The sequence below is a fragment of the Felis catus genome, chromosome C2 (genome assembly GCF_018350175.1).
Source record: "Felis catus isolate Fca126 chromosome C2, F.catus_Fca126_mat1.0, whole genome shotgun sequence".
Taxonomy (NCBI): Eukaryota; Metazoa; Chordata; class Mammalia; order Carnivora; family Felidae; genus Felis; species Felis catus.
The window spans coordinates 82,308,108-82,320,357 of record NC_058376.1 but is presented as its reverse complement, the minus strand read 5'-3'; the positions used below and the strand labels follow the sequence as shown (position 1 = coordinate 82,320,357).

The 12,250-nt window shown below is 37.6% G+C and overlaps 1 protein-coding gene and 1 long non-coding RNA gene across 17 annotated transcripts in view; both read left to right on the top strand.

The window, feature by feature from the left end:
- Nucleotides 1-12,250, top strand: part of VPS8 (VPS8 subunit of CORVET complex) — a 252,516-nt gene that overhangs the window by 104,763 nt on the left and 135,503 nt on the right. For all 16 annotated transcript variants that reach the window (XM_045037181.1, XM_045037182.1, XM_011286041.3 and 13 more), the window contains 2 exons: nt 33-105; nt 439-558. In XM_045037181.1, the coding sequence (XP_044893116.1) occupies nt 33-105; nt 439-558 (193 nt within the window). The remainder of the gene's footprint in view (nt 1-32; nt 106-438; nt 559-12,250) is intronic.
- Nucleotides 1,619-3,691, top strand: LOC123379998. The gene is made up of 2 exons (XR_006585195.1): nt 1,619-2,367; nt 2,618-3,691. It is a non-coding gene; the product is annotated as an uncharacterized LOC123379998 (long non-coding RNA).

The following is a 12,250-nucleotide window of genomic DNA, read 5'->3' as shown; positions in this document are numbered from 1 at the left end:
AAGTCACCAAATCTATTCTCCTTTTCTTCTAGCTGTTGTCTAGCAGGCCGAGCCTATCCCCTTGGTGACATCCCTGAAGATCTTGTTCCCTTGGTTAAAAACCAGGTTGGTGCTATTTCCACACCTCTTGTTAATATGTACTATATTATGATCCACACCTCTTGTTTTATGATCCACACCTCTTGTTAATATGTACTATAGATGAACTGTAATTGAAGGTTACACGTGAGTCAGGAGCTATCTGCTATGGTAGGAGAGAACCTACCCACCATCACTACAGCCAGTAATGATAGCGGAATCAGGTTAGAGAAGTTACAGCATGGTGGCAATTTAAACTAAATTCCACCTGCCTTTATTTTGTCCAACTGGCAGTTGTTGCTTCAGCAAGATACTTTGTAAGGAGAGAAGATCGTCAACTTTTTTTTTTTAAACTTGAAGGTTTTTGAATTTCTGATTCGCCTGCATTCAGCAGAAGCCTCCCCTGAGGAAGAAATCTACCCCTATGTTCGGACTTTGCTGCATTTTGACACAAGAGAATTTCTAAATGTATTGGCACTGGTAAGAGATAATATGATTTTAAGATGTTTTTAGAGGAACCAGGGTAATAAATTTTTTTTAATGGAAAGAAAGATGTGTATGCAGATACAGTTTTGATACCCTGACAGTGAGCAGTAAACATTTCAAAATGTTTAATTTTGTTGTGCCACCCATATTTTATAATTCTTTATCTCCCTTCCTTTCCCCCTCGTCCTTTTGTCCCTTCTTCTCCCCCCACTCCCCTGTGTCTCTCTGTCTCTTTCTAACACATCCTTATCAAAAAGCTAAAGCAGAATTAGATGTGTGGTACATTTTTGGTTTCATAAATTATATTATTTCATATACTGAATATGGAAGAAGGTTGAAGGACATGTAGTGGTGATGATAGTGGAAATAACTGGAATTTAAAAGGAATCTGGGAGCTTCGTGCTGAAAAAAAATCCTTATACATGTTTAATTAAAGATGGATTTGGGTGAGCCAGGTTGTCTATGAAAATGCCCCCAGGGGAATAATTATATAACACATAATATATCATTCCAATTAAATAGTATTGTAGTTGTTTTTCAAAAAGCTTTTGATGATATGGATAGTGCTTATATTACAGTGGTTAGTGAAACAATAGACCCACAAATGTATAAAACACACAAATGTTGCATATGCACAATATTTAGAGAAAAAAGACCAGAAGGAAATAAGACTTAAATATTATTAGTGATTGTGAGATGGGGCAAATTTCTCTAATGAGGCATACAGTACATTTATGAATTGAATAATGTAATAAACTTAAATAAAAAGAAAGCCTATGAGAAAGTTAAGATTCCCAGTTATATTATTCTTTTAATTAGTTTATTTGAATATTTGGCTTCAGAAGTAGTAATTTTAATTGCATAGGAAGAAGGGAAAAGAAACTTAGAACTGGAAGTCAGATCTGATTGGTTTAAGAAACCTTGGGGTGCCTGGGTGGCTCAGTCGGTTGAGCGTCCGACTTTGGCTCCGGTCATGATCTCACGGTTGGTGGGTTCTAGCCCCGCGTTGGGCTCTGTGCTGACAGCTCAGAGCCTGGAACCTGCTTCACATTCTGTGTCTCCCTCTCTCTCTGCCCCTTCCTTGCTCATGCTGTGTCTCTCTCTGTGTCAAGAATAAATAAACATTAAAACAAATTAAAAAAGAAAAAAAAAGAAACCTTAAACAACCTTAGAGAACATAAGAATACTTGGTCTCCGGCATGTAGGAAAAAAGAAACAAAGTGATGAGGCAGGGGGTACAGAAAAAGTAGTAGAGAGCAACAAAGAATTTTAACTAATTTTCCTTTTTTTTTTTTAAGGGCTCTGGTAGCGTTTGGAATTGTGCTGATATCTGAATTGAGGATTGATTGATAGTAAGGTTGCAGTACAATCTCATTTGCATAGCAAATATGAGCACCTAGTATGCCACATGTACTGTACTAACTGGGAGTGTACCCTTGGCTGACAAGATATAAACCCTGCCTTTGTGGAGGAGAGCTTCTAGACTTTTAGATAAGTAATTATAGCAAAGTGTAGTGTGTGCCATTGGTGAAGTGCAGGATGCCATACACACACCTAAGAGAGGAATCTAATGGAAGGTTAAGGAAGGTTTCTTGTATGAAATGATGTTCATGTTGAGTCTCAAAGGATGGATAGAAATTAGGTTAGGATTAGGGAAAAGTATTCTAGGTAGAAGGACAGAATATATAAAAAGGCCTGGAAACAAGACAGAACAATGTATACTAAGGAATTGGAAAAAAAAAAAATCAGTATGACCACATCTTGAAGTGTAAGGAAGCCTATAGTGAGAAACAAATCGAAAAGGTAGGAAGAGGGGCGCCTGGGTGGCGCAGTCGGTTAAGCGGCCGACTTCAGCCAGGTCACGATCTCGCGGTCCGTGAGTTCGAGCCCCGCGTCAGGCTCTGGGCTGATGGCTCAGAGCCTGGAGCCTGTTTCTGATTCTGTGTCTCCCTCTCTCTCTGCCCCTCCCCCCGTTCATGCTCTGTCTCTCTCTGTCCCAAAAATAAATAAACGTTGAAAAAAAAAATTAAAAAAAAAAAAAAAAAAAGAAAAGGTAGGAAGAGACTGAGTTTTTTAATCCATGGTGAGAAGTTTAGACTTCTACACTAGAGTAGTAGGTAGCCACCGAAACCTTTTAAGTAGAGGAATATCATGATTTGTAGTTTAGAAAAACTCCCCCTAACTGTTGTATGAAAATGGGTTGTAATAAGACAACTTTGGAGGCAAGAAGATATGTTAGCAAATTTTTGTAGTAATCTAAAGTATAGTATAGAGGTGGCTTGAATTAAGGCTGTGATACCAGGGATAATAAGATGTGAAGGGATTTGAAAGATATTTTAGGAAGCAAATTGGCCTAAAACATAGGGCTTATTGTGCCACTGGATGTGAAGGATAAGACAAATGGGAAGTGTCAAAGATTCCTAGATTTCTGACTTGGTTAATTGGATATATGGTGGTTTATTCATTAGGGAATCAGAAGAGAAACTGGTTTCTCAGAAGATGAGGGGTAGGACGAGGTTGTGGTGAGCGATGGGGAAACATCTAGATATTAATTCTCTTTTGGACTTAATGAATTTGAAATGCTTGAAAGGCATGTGGAGGTTTTCTTACATGCTTGTATCATGTGTTGGCTGCATGCCCAAGTACCAGAGCTGGAGAAATTGACAAGACCTAGGATCTGAAATCCTGGACTTACTAGCTGTTTTGCCACGATTGGTTCATCATCCAACTTTCCTAATTCAGTTAATATATCTTAATAAAAAACATTTTCAGGGGCTTGTAATTTATGTGACAGATTTTTAAATCCCATTTTACCACTTTTTTTCACTTTGGAATATTTTTTAAAGTAAGGTTTTTAAATTTAGCTTCCTTGAGGTATAATTTATATAAAATATAGTATGGTTCATCCATTTCAAGAGAAGAGTTTTACAAATGCATACGGTCTTGTGACCACTCTTACAACTAACATGGAACATTTCCATCACATCCTAAATGCCAGCCCCTGGCAATTGCCAATTTGCTTTCTAATACTGAAATTCTGCCCTTGCCAGGATGTCATATAAATAGTATCATATGCTTTGTAGTTTTTTCGGGCTTCTTTCACTTAAAATAATGCTTTTGAGATTTATCAGTGCTGTTGCTTGTATTAATAGATTGGCCCTTTTTTTAATAAGTTTTTATTTAAATTCCAGTTAGTTAACATACAATATAATATTAGTTTCAGTTGTACAGTATCGTGATTTAACATTTGCATACAATATTCAGTGCTCATCACATGTGTACTCCTTAATCCCCATTATCTATTTAACCCATCCCCCCCCACCTCCCCTCTGGTAACCATCAGTTCTCTATAGTTAAGAGTCTGTTTCTTGGTTTGCCTCTCTCTTTTGTTTTCCCCTTTGCTCATTTGTTTTGTTTCTTAAATTCCACATATGAGTGAAATCATATGGTATTTGTGTTTCTCTGACCGACTTAGTTCACTTACCATAGTACTAACTCCATCTGTGCCATTGCAAATGGCAAGATTTCATTCTTTTTTATGGCTGAGTAATATTCCATTGTGTGTGTGCGTGCGTGCGTGCGCATGCCGTATCTTCTTTTTTTTCTAATTTTTTTAAAGTTTATTAATTTTTGAGAGACGGAGAGAGGAGAAGGTATAAGTGGAGAGGGGCAGAGAGAGAGGGAGACACAGAATCCAAAGCAGTCTTTAGGTTCTCAACTGTCAGCACAGAGCCCGATGTGAGGCCCGAACCCATAAACCTTGAGATCATGACGTGAGCCAAAGCCAGACGCTTAACCAACTAGCTACCCAGGCACCCCCACCATATCTTCTTTATCCATTCATCAATCAGTGGACACTTGAGCTTTTTCCATAATATGGCTATTATAGATAATGTGGTTGTAAACATCAGAGTTCGTGTATCTCTTCAATTTATTTTTGTATTCCTTGGGTAAATACCCAGTAGTATGACTGATGAATCATGGGGTAGTTCTATTTTTAACTTTTTGAGGAACCTCTATATTGTTTTCCACAGTGGCTACATCAGCTTTCATTCCTACCAACAGTGCAAGAAGGTTCCTCTTTCTTCATATCATCACCAACGCCTGTTGTTTCTGTATTGTTGATTTTAGGCATTGTGACAAGTGTGAAGTGAAATCTCATTGTAGTTTTGATTTGCATTTCCCTGATAATCAGTGATGTTGAGCGTCTTTTCCATGTGTCTGTTGGCCATCTGTATGTCATCCTTTGGAAGAATGTTCAAGTCTTCTGTCCATTTTTTAATTGAATTATTCATTTTTAAGCTATTGAGTCTTATAAGTTCTTTATATATTTTGGATAATAACCCTTTATCAAATATGTCATTTGTAAATATCTTCTCCCATTCCATAGGTTACCTTTTTAGTTTTGTTGATTGCTTCCTTTGCTGTTTTTATTTTAATATAGTTCTAGTAGTTTATTTTTGCTTTTGTTGCCCTTGCCTCAGGAGATATATCTTGAAATAAGTTGCTATGGCTTATGTCACTGTCTATGTTCTCCTCTAAGATTTTTAGGGTTTCAGTTCTCACATTTATGTTCCTAATCCATTTTGAATTTATTTTTGTGTTTGATGTAAGAAAATAGTCCAGTTTAATTCTTTTGCATGTAGCTGTTCATTTTTCCCAGCAGCATTTGTTGAAGACACTGTCTTTTTCCCATTGCATATTCTTGCCTGCTTTGTCAAAGATTAATTGACCATATAATTGTGAGTTCATTTCTGGGTTTTCTATTCTGTTGTATTGGTCTTTGTTTCTGTTTTTGTGCCAGTACCATACTGCTTTGATTATTACAGCTTTGTAAGAAAACTTGAAATCCAGAATTGTGATGCTCCCAACTTTGCTTTTCTTTTGTCAAGATTGCTTTGGGGGTGCCTGGGTGACTTAGTTGGTTAAGGGGCCGGCTTCAGCTCAGGTCATGATCTCGTGGCTCATGAGTTCGAGCCCCATGTTGAGCTCTGTGCTGACAGCTCAGAGCCTGGAGCCTACTTTAGATTCTATGTCCCCTTCTGCTCTGTCACTCTGTCTCTCAAAAATAAATAAACATCAAAAAAAAAAAAAGTGCTTTAACTATTTGGAATCTTTTGTGGTTCCATACAAATTTTAGGATCATTTGTTGTAGCTCTGTGAAAAATGCTGTTGGTATTTTGGTAAGGATTACATTAAATCTATAGATTGCTTTGGGTAGTGTAGATATTTTACAGTATTTGTTCTTCTAGTGCATGACATGGAATGTCTTTCTTTCTTTTTGTTTTTTTAAAGTTTATTTATTTTGACAGAGAAAGCACGAGCAGGGGAGGGGCAGAGGGTGAGGGAGAGAGAGAATCCTAAGCAGACTCAGCACTGTCAGCATGGAGCCCTATGCAGGGCCAGAACTCAGGAACTGCGAGATCATGACCTGATGTGAATTTGGACATTTAACAGACTCAGCCACCCAGGTGCCCTTGGAATGTCTTTACATTTCTTTGTGTCATCCTCCATTTTTTTCATCAGTGCTTTATAGTTTTTACAGTACAGCTCTTTCACCTCTTTGCTTAGATTTATTCCTAGCTCTCTTACTGTTTTTGGTGCAGTTGTAAGTGGGGTTGATTCCTTGATTTCTCTTTTTGCTGCTTCGTTATTGGTATATAGAAATGCAATAGATTTCTGTATGTTGATTTATATCCTGCAACTTTACCGAACTTGTTTATCAGTTCTAGCAGTTTTTTGGTTGAATCTTTAAGGTTTTCTATATATAGCATCATGTCATCTGCATATAGTGAAAGTTTTACTTCTTTGAAGTTTTTACTTTACTTCGATGCTTTCAATGCCTTTTATTTCTTTTTGTTTGATTGCTGTGGCTAGGATTTCCATTACTATGTTGAATAAAAGTGGTGAGAGTGGACATCCCTATCTTGTTCCTTACACTAGAGGAAAAGCTCTTAGTTTTTCCCCATTTAGGAGGATTTTAGCTATGGGTTTTTCGTATATGGCCTGTGTTATGTTGAGGTGTGTTCCCTCTAAACCTACTTTGTTGAGGGTTTTTATCATGAAAAATGGTATACTTTGTCAAATGTTTTTTCTTCATCTATTGAAAGGATCATATGGTTCTTATCCTTTCTTTTGTTAATGTGATGTATCACGTTGATTGGGAATATTGAACCACCCTTGCAACCCAGGAAAAAATCCTACTTCACTATGGTGAATGCTTTTTTTTTTTAATATATTGTTGGATTTGGTTTGTTAATATTTCATTGAGAATTTTTGCATCTGTGTTCCTGAGGAATATTGGCCTCTAGTTCTCTTTATTTATTTTTTATTTTTTATTTTTTTAACGTTTATTTATTTTTGAGACAGAGAGAGACAGAGCGTGAGCAGGGGAGGGTCAGAGGGAGAGGGAGACATAGAATGCGAAGCAGGCTCCAGGCTCTGAGCTGTCAGCACAGAGCCCAACGCGGGGCTCGAACTCACGGACTGTGAGATCATGACCTGAGCCGAAGTCGGACGCTTAACTGACTGAACCACCCAGGCGCCCCTCTCTTTATGTTTTTTAAGTTAATTTATTATTTTGAAAGAGAGAGAGAGAGAGAGCAGATAGGGGAGGGCCAGAGAGAGGGAGAGAGACTCTCATGCAGGCTCTGTACTGTCAGTGCGAAGCCCAATGTGGGGCTTGACCTCATAAACCATGAGATCATGACCTGAGCCGCAGTCAGAGGACACCAACTAACCCACCCAGGCACCCCTTCTTTTTTTTTTTTTAAGTTTATTTATTCTAGTTATCTTTTTTAGTGGTGTATTTATCTGGTTTTGGTATAAGGGTAATGCTGGCCTCATAGAATAAATTTGGAAGTTTTTCTCTCTTTTCTGTTTTTTGTAATAGTTTGAGAATAGATATTAACTCTTATTTAAGTGTTTGGTAGAACTTACCTGTGAAGCCATCTGGTCCCGGACTTTTCTTGTTTGGGAGTTTTTTGATTACTGTTTCAATTTCTTTGCTAGTTATTCATCTGTTCAAGTTTACTGCTTCTTCCCATTTCAGTTTTGGTAGTTTATATGTTTCTGGGAATTCATCCATTTCTTCTAGGTTGTCCAATTTGTTGGCATATAGTTTTTTATAATCTCTCATAATTGTTTGTATTTCTGTGGTGTTGGTTGTTATTTCTCTACTCTCATTGTGATTTATTTGGGTCCTTTTTGAGAAGACTGCCTAGGAGTTTATCAATTTTATTAATTTTTCAAAGAACCAGCTCCTGGTTTCATTCAGCCCCTGTTCCATTTTTTAGTTTCTGTTTCATTTATTTCTGGTCTTATCTTTATTATTTCCTTCCTTTTACTGTTTTTGGATTTTGTTTGTTCTTTTCCTAGCTCCTTTAGTTGTAAGGCTAGGTTGTTTATTTGAGATATTTGTTGCTTCCTGAGGTAGGCCTGAATTGCTATAAAGTTTTGGACTCCTTTTGCTGTATCCCAAAGGTTTTGGACCATTGTGTTTTCATTTTCATTTGTGTCCATGTATTTTTTTCATTTCTTCTTTGATTTCCTGGTTGAACATTCATTGTTTAGTAGCATGTTGTTTAACCCTCCTGTATTTGTGGTCTTCCCAAATGTTTTCTTATGGTTGACTTCTAGTTTTATAGTGTTGTGGTCAGAAAAGGTGCATGGTATGATTTTAATCTTTTTGCATTTGTTGAGGCCTGTTGTGTGACCTAATATGTGACCTATTCTAGAAAATGTTCCATGTGCACTTGAAAACAATGTGCATTCTGCTGTTTTAGGTTGGAATGTTCTGAATATATATTTAAGTCTATCTAATCCAGTATATCATTTAAACCCATTCTTTCCTTGTTGCTTTTCTGTTTAGATGATCTGTGCATTGATCTAAGTGGGTGGTAAAGTCCCCTACTATAATTGTATTATTATCAAGTAGTTCCTTTTTGTTTGTTACCAATTATTTGATATATTTGGGTGCTACTTGTTTGCTGCATAAATATTTACAATTGTTATGTCGTCTTCTTGCTGGATTGCTCCCTTTATTATTATATAATGCCCTTCTTTGTCTCTTGTTTCAGTCTTTGTTTTAAAGTCCAGTTTGTCCAGTGTTAAGTATTGCTACTCTTTCTTTTGGCATCCATTTGCATGATAAATATTTCTCCCATCTCCTCACTTTCAGTCTGAAGGTGTCTTTATATCTGAAACGAGTCTCTTGTAGGCAACATGTAGATGGGTCTTGTTTCCTTATCCATTCTGACACCCTATGTCTTTTGACTGAAGTATTTAGCCCCTTACATTCAAAGTTATTCCTGATAGATATGTATTTATTTCCATCTTATCACTTACTTTGTGGTTGTTTTTGGAGATTTTCTCTGATCCTGTCTTTCTCTTGAGTTTTGCTGATTTTCTTTAGTGATATATTTGGATTTCTCTTTGTTTGTTGCATGTTTATTAGTGGGTTTTGATATATGGTTACTATTAGGTTTGTATAAAACCTCTTCTGCAAATAATAGTTCTTATTAAGTTGATGGTTGTTCAACTTTGTATCCATTCTCTTCCCTTTTGTGCACATTTTGGGTATATGTTATTGTATTTTATATCCTTTTTCTTGTGTGAGTTGTTTGGCTGAATATTACAGAAATACTCATTTTTACTGCTTTGTGTTTTGTGCTTTTATACTGTCACTTTTGTCCTCTCCTTTCCGCTCAAAGAGTCCTCTTTACTATTTCTTGCAGGGCTGGTGTAGTGGTCACGAACTCCTTTAGTTTTTGTTTGTCTGTGAAGCTTTTATCTCTCCTTCTATTCCAAATGGTAGCCTTGCTGGATAGAGTATTTTTGGCTGCAGATTTTTCCCATTCAGCACTTTGAATATATCAAACCACTGCCTTCTGGCTTGCCAAGTTTTGTTGAAAAATCTCCAGATAGCCTTATGGATTTTCCCTTGTAAGGTAATGACTTCTTTTGTTGCTTTTAAGATTCTTTTCTTCATTGCTATATTTTAAAAATTTAATTACAATATGTCTTGGTGTTGGCCTGATTTTGTTGATTTTGATGGGTGTTGTGTGTGCCTCCTGGATCTAGATGTCTGTTTCCTTCCCTGGATTAGGGAAGTTTTCAGCTATTATTTCTTTAAATAAATTTCCTGCCCTCTTTTCTCTCTCTTCCTCTAGGGCTCCTGTAATATGAATGTTGTTATATTTGATAGAGTCCCCGAGTTCCCTATGTCTGGTCTTAACATAATTCTTTCTCTCTTGCTCAGCTTCATTACTTTCTTTTACTTTTTCTCTGGGTCATTAATTGATTCTTCTGCTTTTCTAGCCTGCTTTTCATTGCATCAAGAATGTTTCTAATCTTGTTTGTTGCCCTCTTTGTCTCTGATTGATTCTTCTTTAACTCTTATCTTTGTGGTAAGGGTCTCACTGATGTCTTCTTTTCTCAAACCCAGTGAGTATCCTTGTGATTGTTGCTTTAAATTCTCTGTAAGGCATGTTACTTATATCACTTTCACTTCAATCTCTGGCTGCGGCCTTATCGTATTCTTTTACTTAGGATAAATTTCTCTGTCTTTGCATTTGTCTAAATCTCTGCCTTATGTGTGTTAGAAATGCTAGTTATGTGTCCTGCTCCTGAAAGTAATGGCCTTAAGGTAATGTAGTGCCCGGGGCCCACCTAGTGCTTCAGGGAATGTATCTAGTGTGTGCTTGTTTGCTCTGCTGTTGTTTTCTGGTTGCTCTATCCTTCAGGCCAGTGGTCTTAGAAGTTCTCCTTGCCTGCCATAGACAATGTTTGGTCCTGGCCTGCATGTGGGCAGTTTTAACTAAGTGTGCTCTGATCTACTTGTGGAATGAGACCTGTCACCACCTCCACTGGAACTGAGGCCTTGCAAAACTTTCTGGTCGGGAGATGTGGTATGGGCAGGGGGTTTGTGTTGGTTTTCTAAGGGGGGGCCCACTGTGCTGGAACTGATGCAGGCGTGACTGAGAAGGGCAGTTCCACCAGAGTACAGAGGGGTGGGGCTTGTTGTAAGCAAGTTAGGCAGCCGGTGTCAGAACTGCACTGCTTCCCACACGTGGCTCTGTGTTTCTGCTGAGGGGCAAGAGAAGAAAATAGCACTAGCCAGCTCCTTTGTTTCCCAAAGAGGTGTGGTGTGTCCATGACTGCTGCCTCTCCAGGAAGAGTTCTGAGAAGAGCAAATAATGTACATCCCCCCCCCCCCAGCCCACTGCCGTGTGCCTCAGCCACTGTTGAGATTGCTGCTTCCACACTGTCTGCCCCCAAGTGGCTTGCTTACCTTCTCTCCAGGAGCCCCTCAGTGCCCTCCAGCTCTATCACAGCTAAGCCTGTGACCTTTAAAATTCCAGGCTTCCCACCCCCATCAACCTTCAGTTTCTTTTCAGTCTTTAAGAGTCTGGGGAGGGTGGGTGATGTGTATTGAGGAGGGCACCTTTTGGGATGAGCACTGGGTGTTGTATGGAAACCAATTTGACAATAAATTTCATATTAGAATAAATAAATAAAAATAAAATTCCAGGCTTTAAGCCCTGCTGATTGCAAGAATTCGTGAAATTCAGCCCCTCTTATTTTCCAAGCTAATGGCTTTGGAGAAACGCTCTCCTTGTGCTTTCCCCTGTGTGCTCCTTTCTCTCTCATTCTTCTCCAAGACTATGGCTCCCTCCCCTCCAAAGGAGCTGCTGTTTCTCTTCTAAACCATGTCTCCACACTTTCCACCATCTTCAGTGTGGCCTCTTTTCTCCCTTTAGTGGAGTTTGTTCAGTCAATCTTCAGGTCAATTTCTGAGGTATGTAGGATGATTTGATAGGTATCTAGTTGTATTTATGGGACTAGGTGAGTCTAGGATCCTTCTACTCTGCTGTCATATTCTCCTGAACCAGGTTGTTCCTTTTTAAGGCTGTGTAATTTTCCATTTTATGTGTGTACAGTTTGTTGATCTGTTCACCAGTAGATGGTTCTTGGTTCTTGTTTTGAACACCACTATTATGAACATTTACATATGGGTCTTTGTGTGGACATACATTTCTTGAGTAAATACCAAAGACTAGAATTGCTGGGTCATTTGTTAAGTGTTTTATTTTACTTTATAAGAAACTGACAGGCTGTTTTCTAAAGTGGTTCTACCATTTTACATTCCTGCTAGTAGTATAGGTATCAGTCTGTTCCTTCATCTCACCAACACTTGCTATAGTTTATTTTTTTAAATTGACCATTCTAAAAGGTGTATAGTGGTATCTAATTATTGTTTTAATTATATTTTCCTTTTAACTAATGTCAGTAAAAATCTTTTCATTAAAATATATTAGCAGAGAAGACATGTTTGTCATCTGTATATATTCTCTTTGGTGAAATATCTGTTCATATTTTTAAAAATTCTGTATTTTATTGCTAGGTTTGAAAGTTCTTTACAAATTTGAAATACAAGTTCTTTGTCAGATTACATAAGCTTAGCAAATGTTTTCTCCCAGTCTAGTTTGTCTTTAAAGACTGATAGTTTTACTCTAAGATATCACTCAGAATTGACTTTTCTGGGTCATACCATGTATACTATAGGCCTGTTCAATGTGTGAATTCAAGTCCTTTTATTTCAAGAAAGTCTTGTTGAATTACAGATTTAAATGCTTCTTCTACTTCATTATTTTGTTTCATCTTAAACTACAATTATTTGTATATT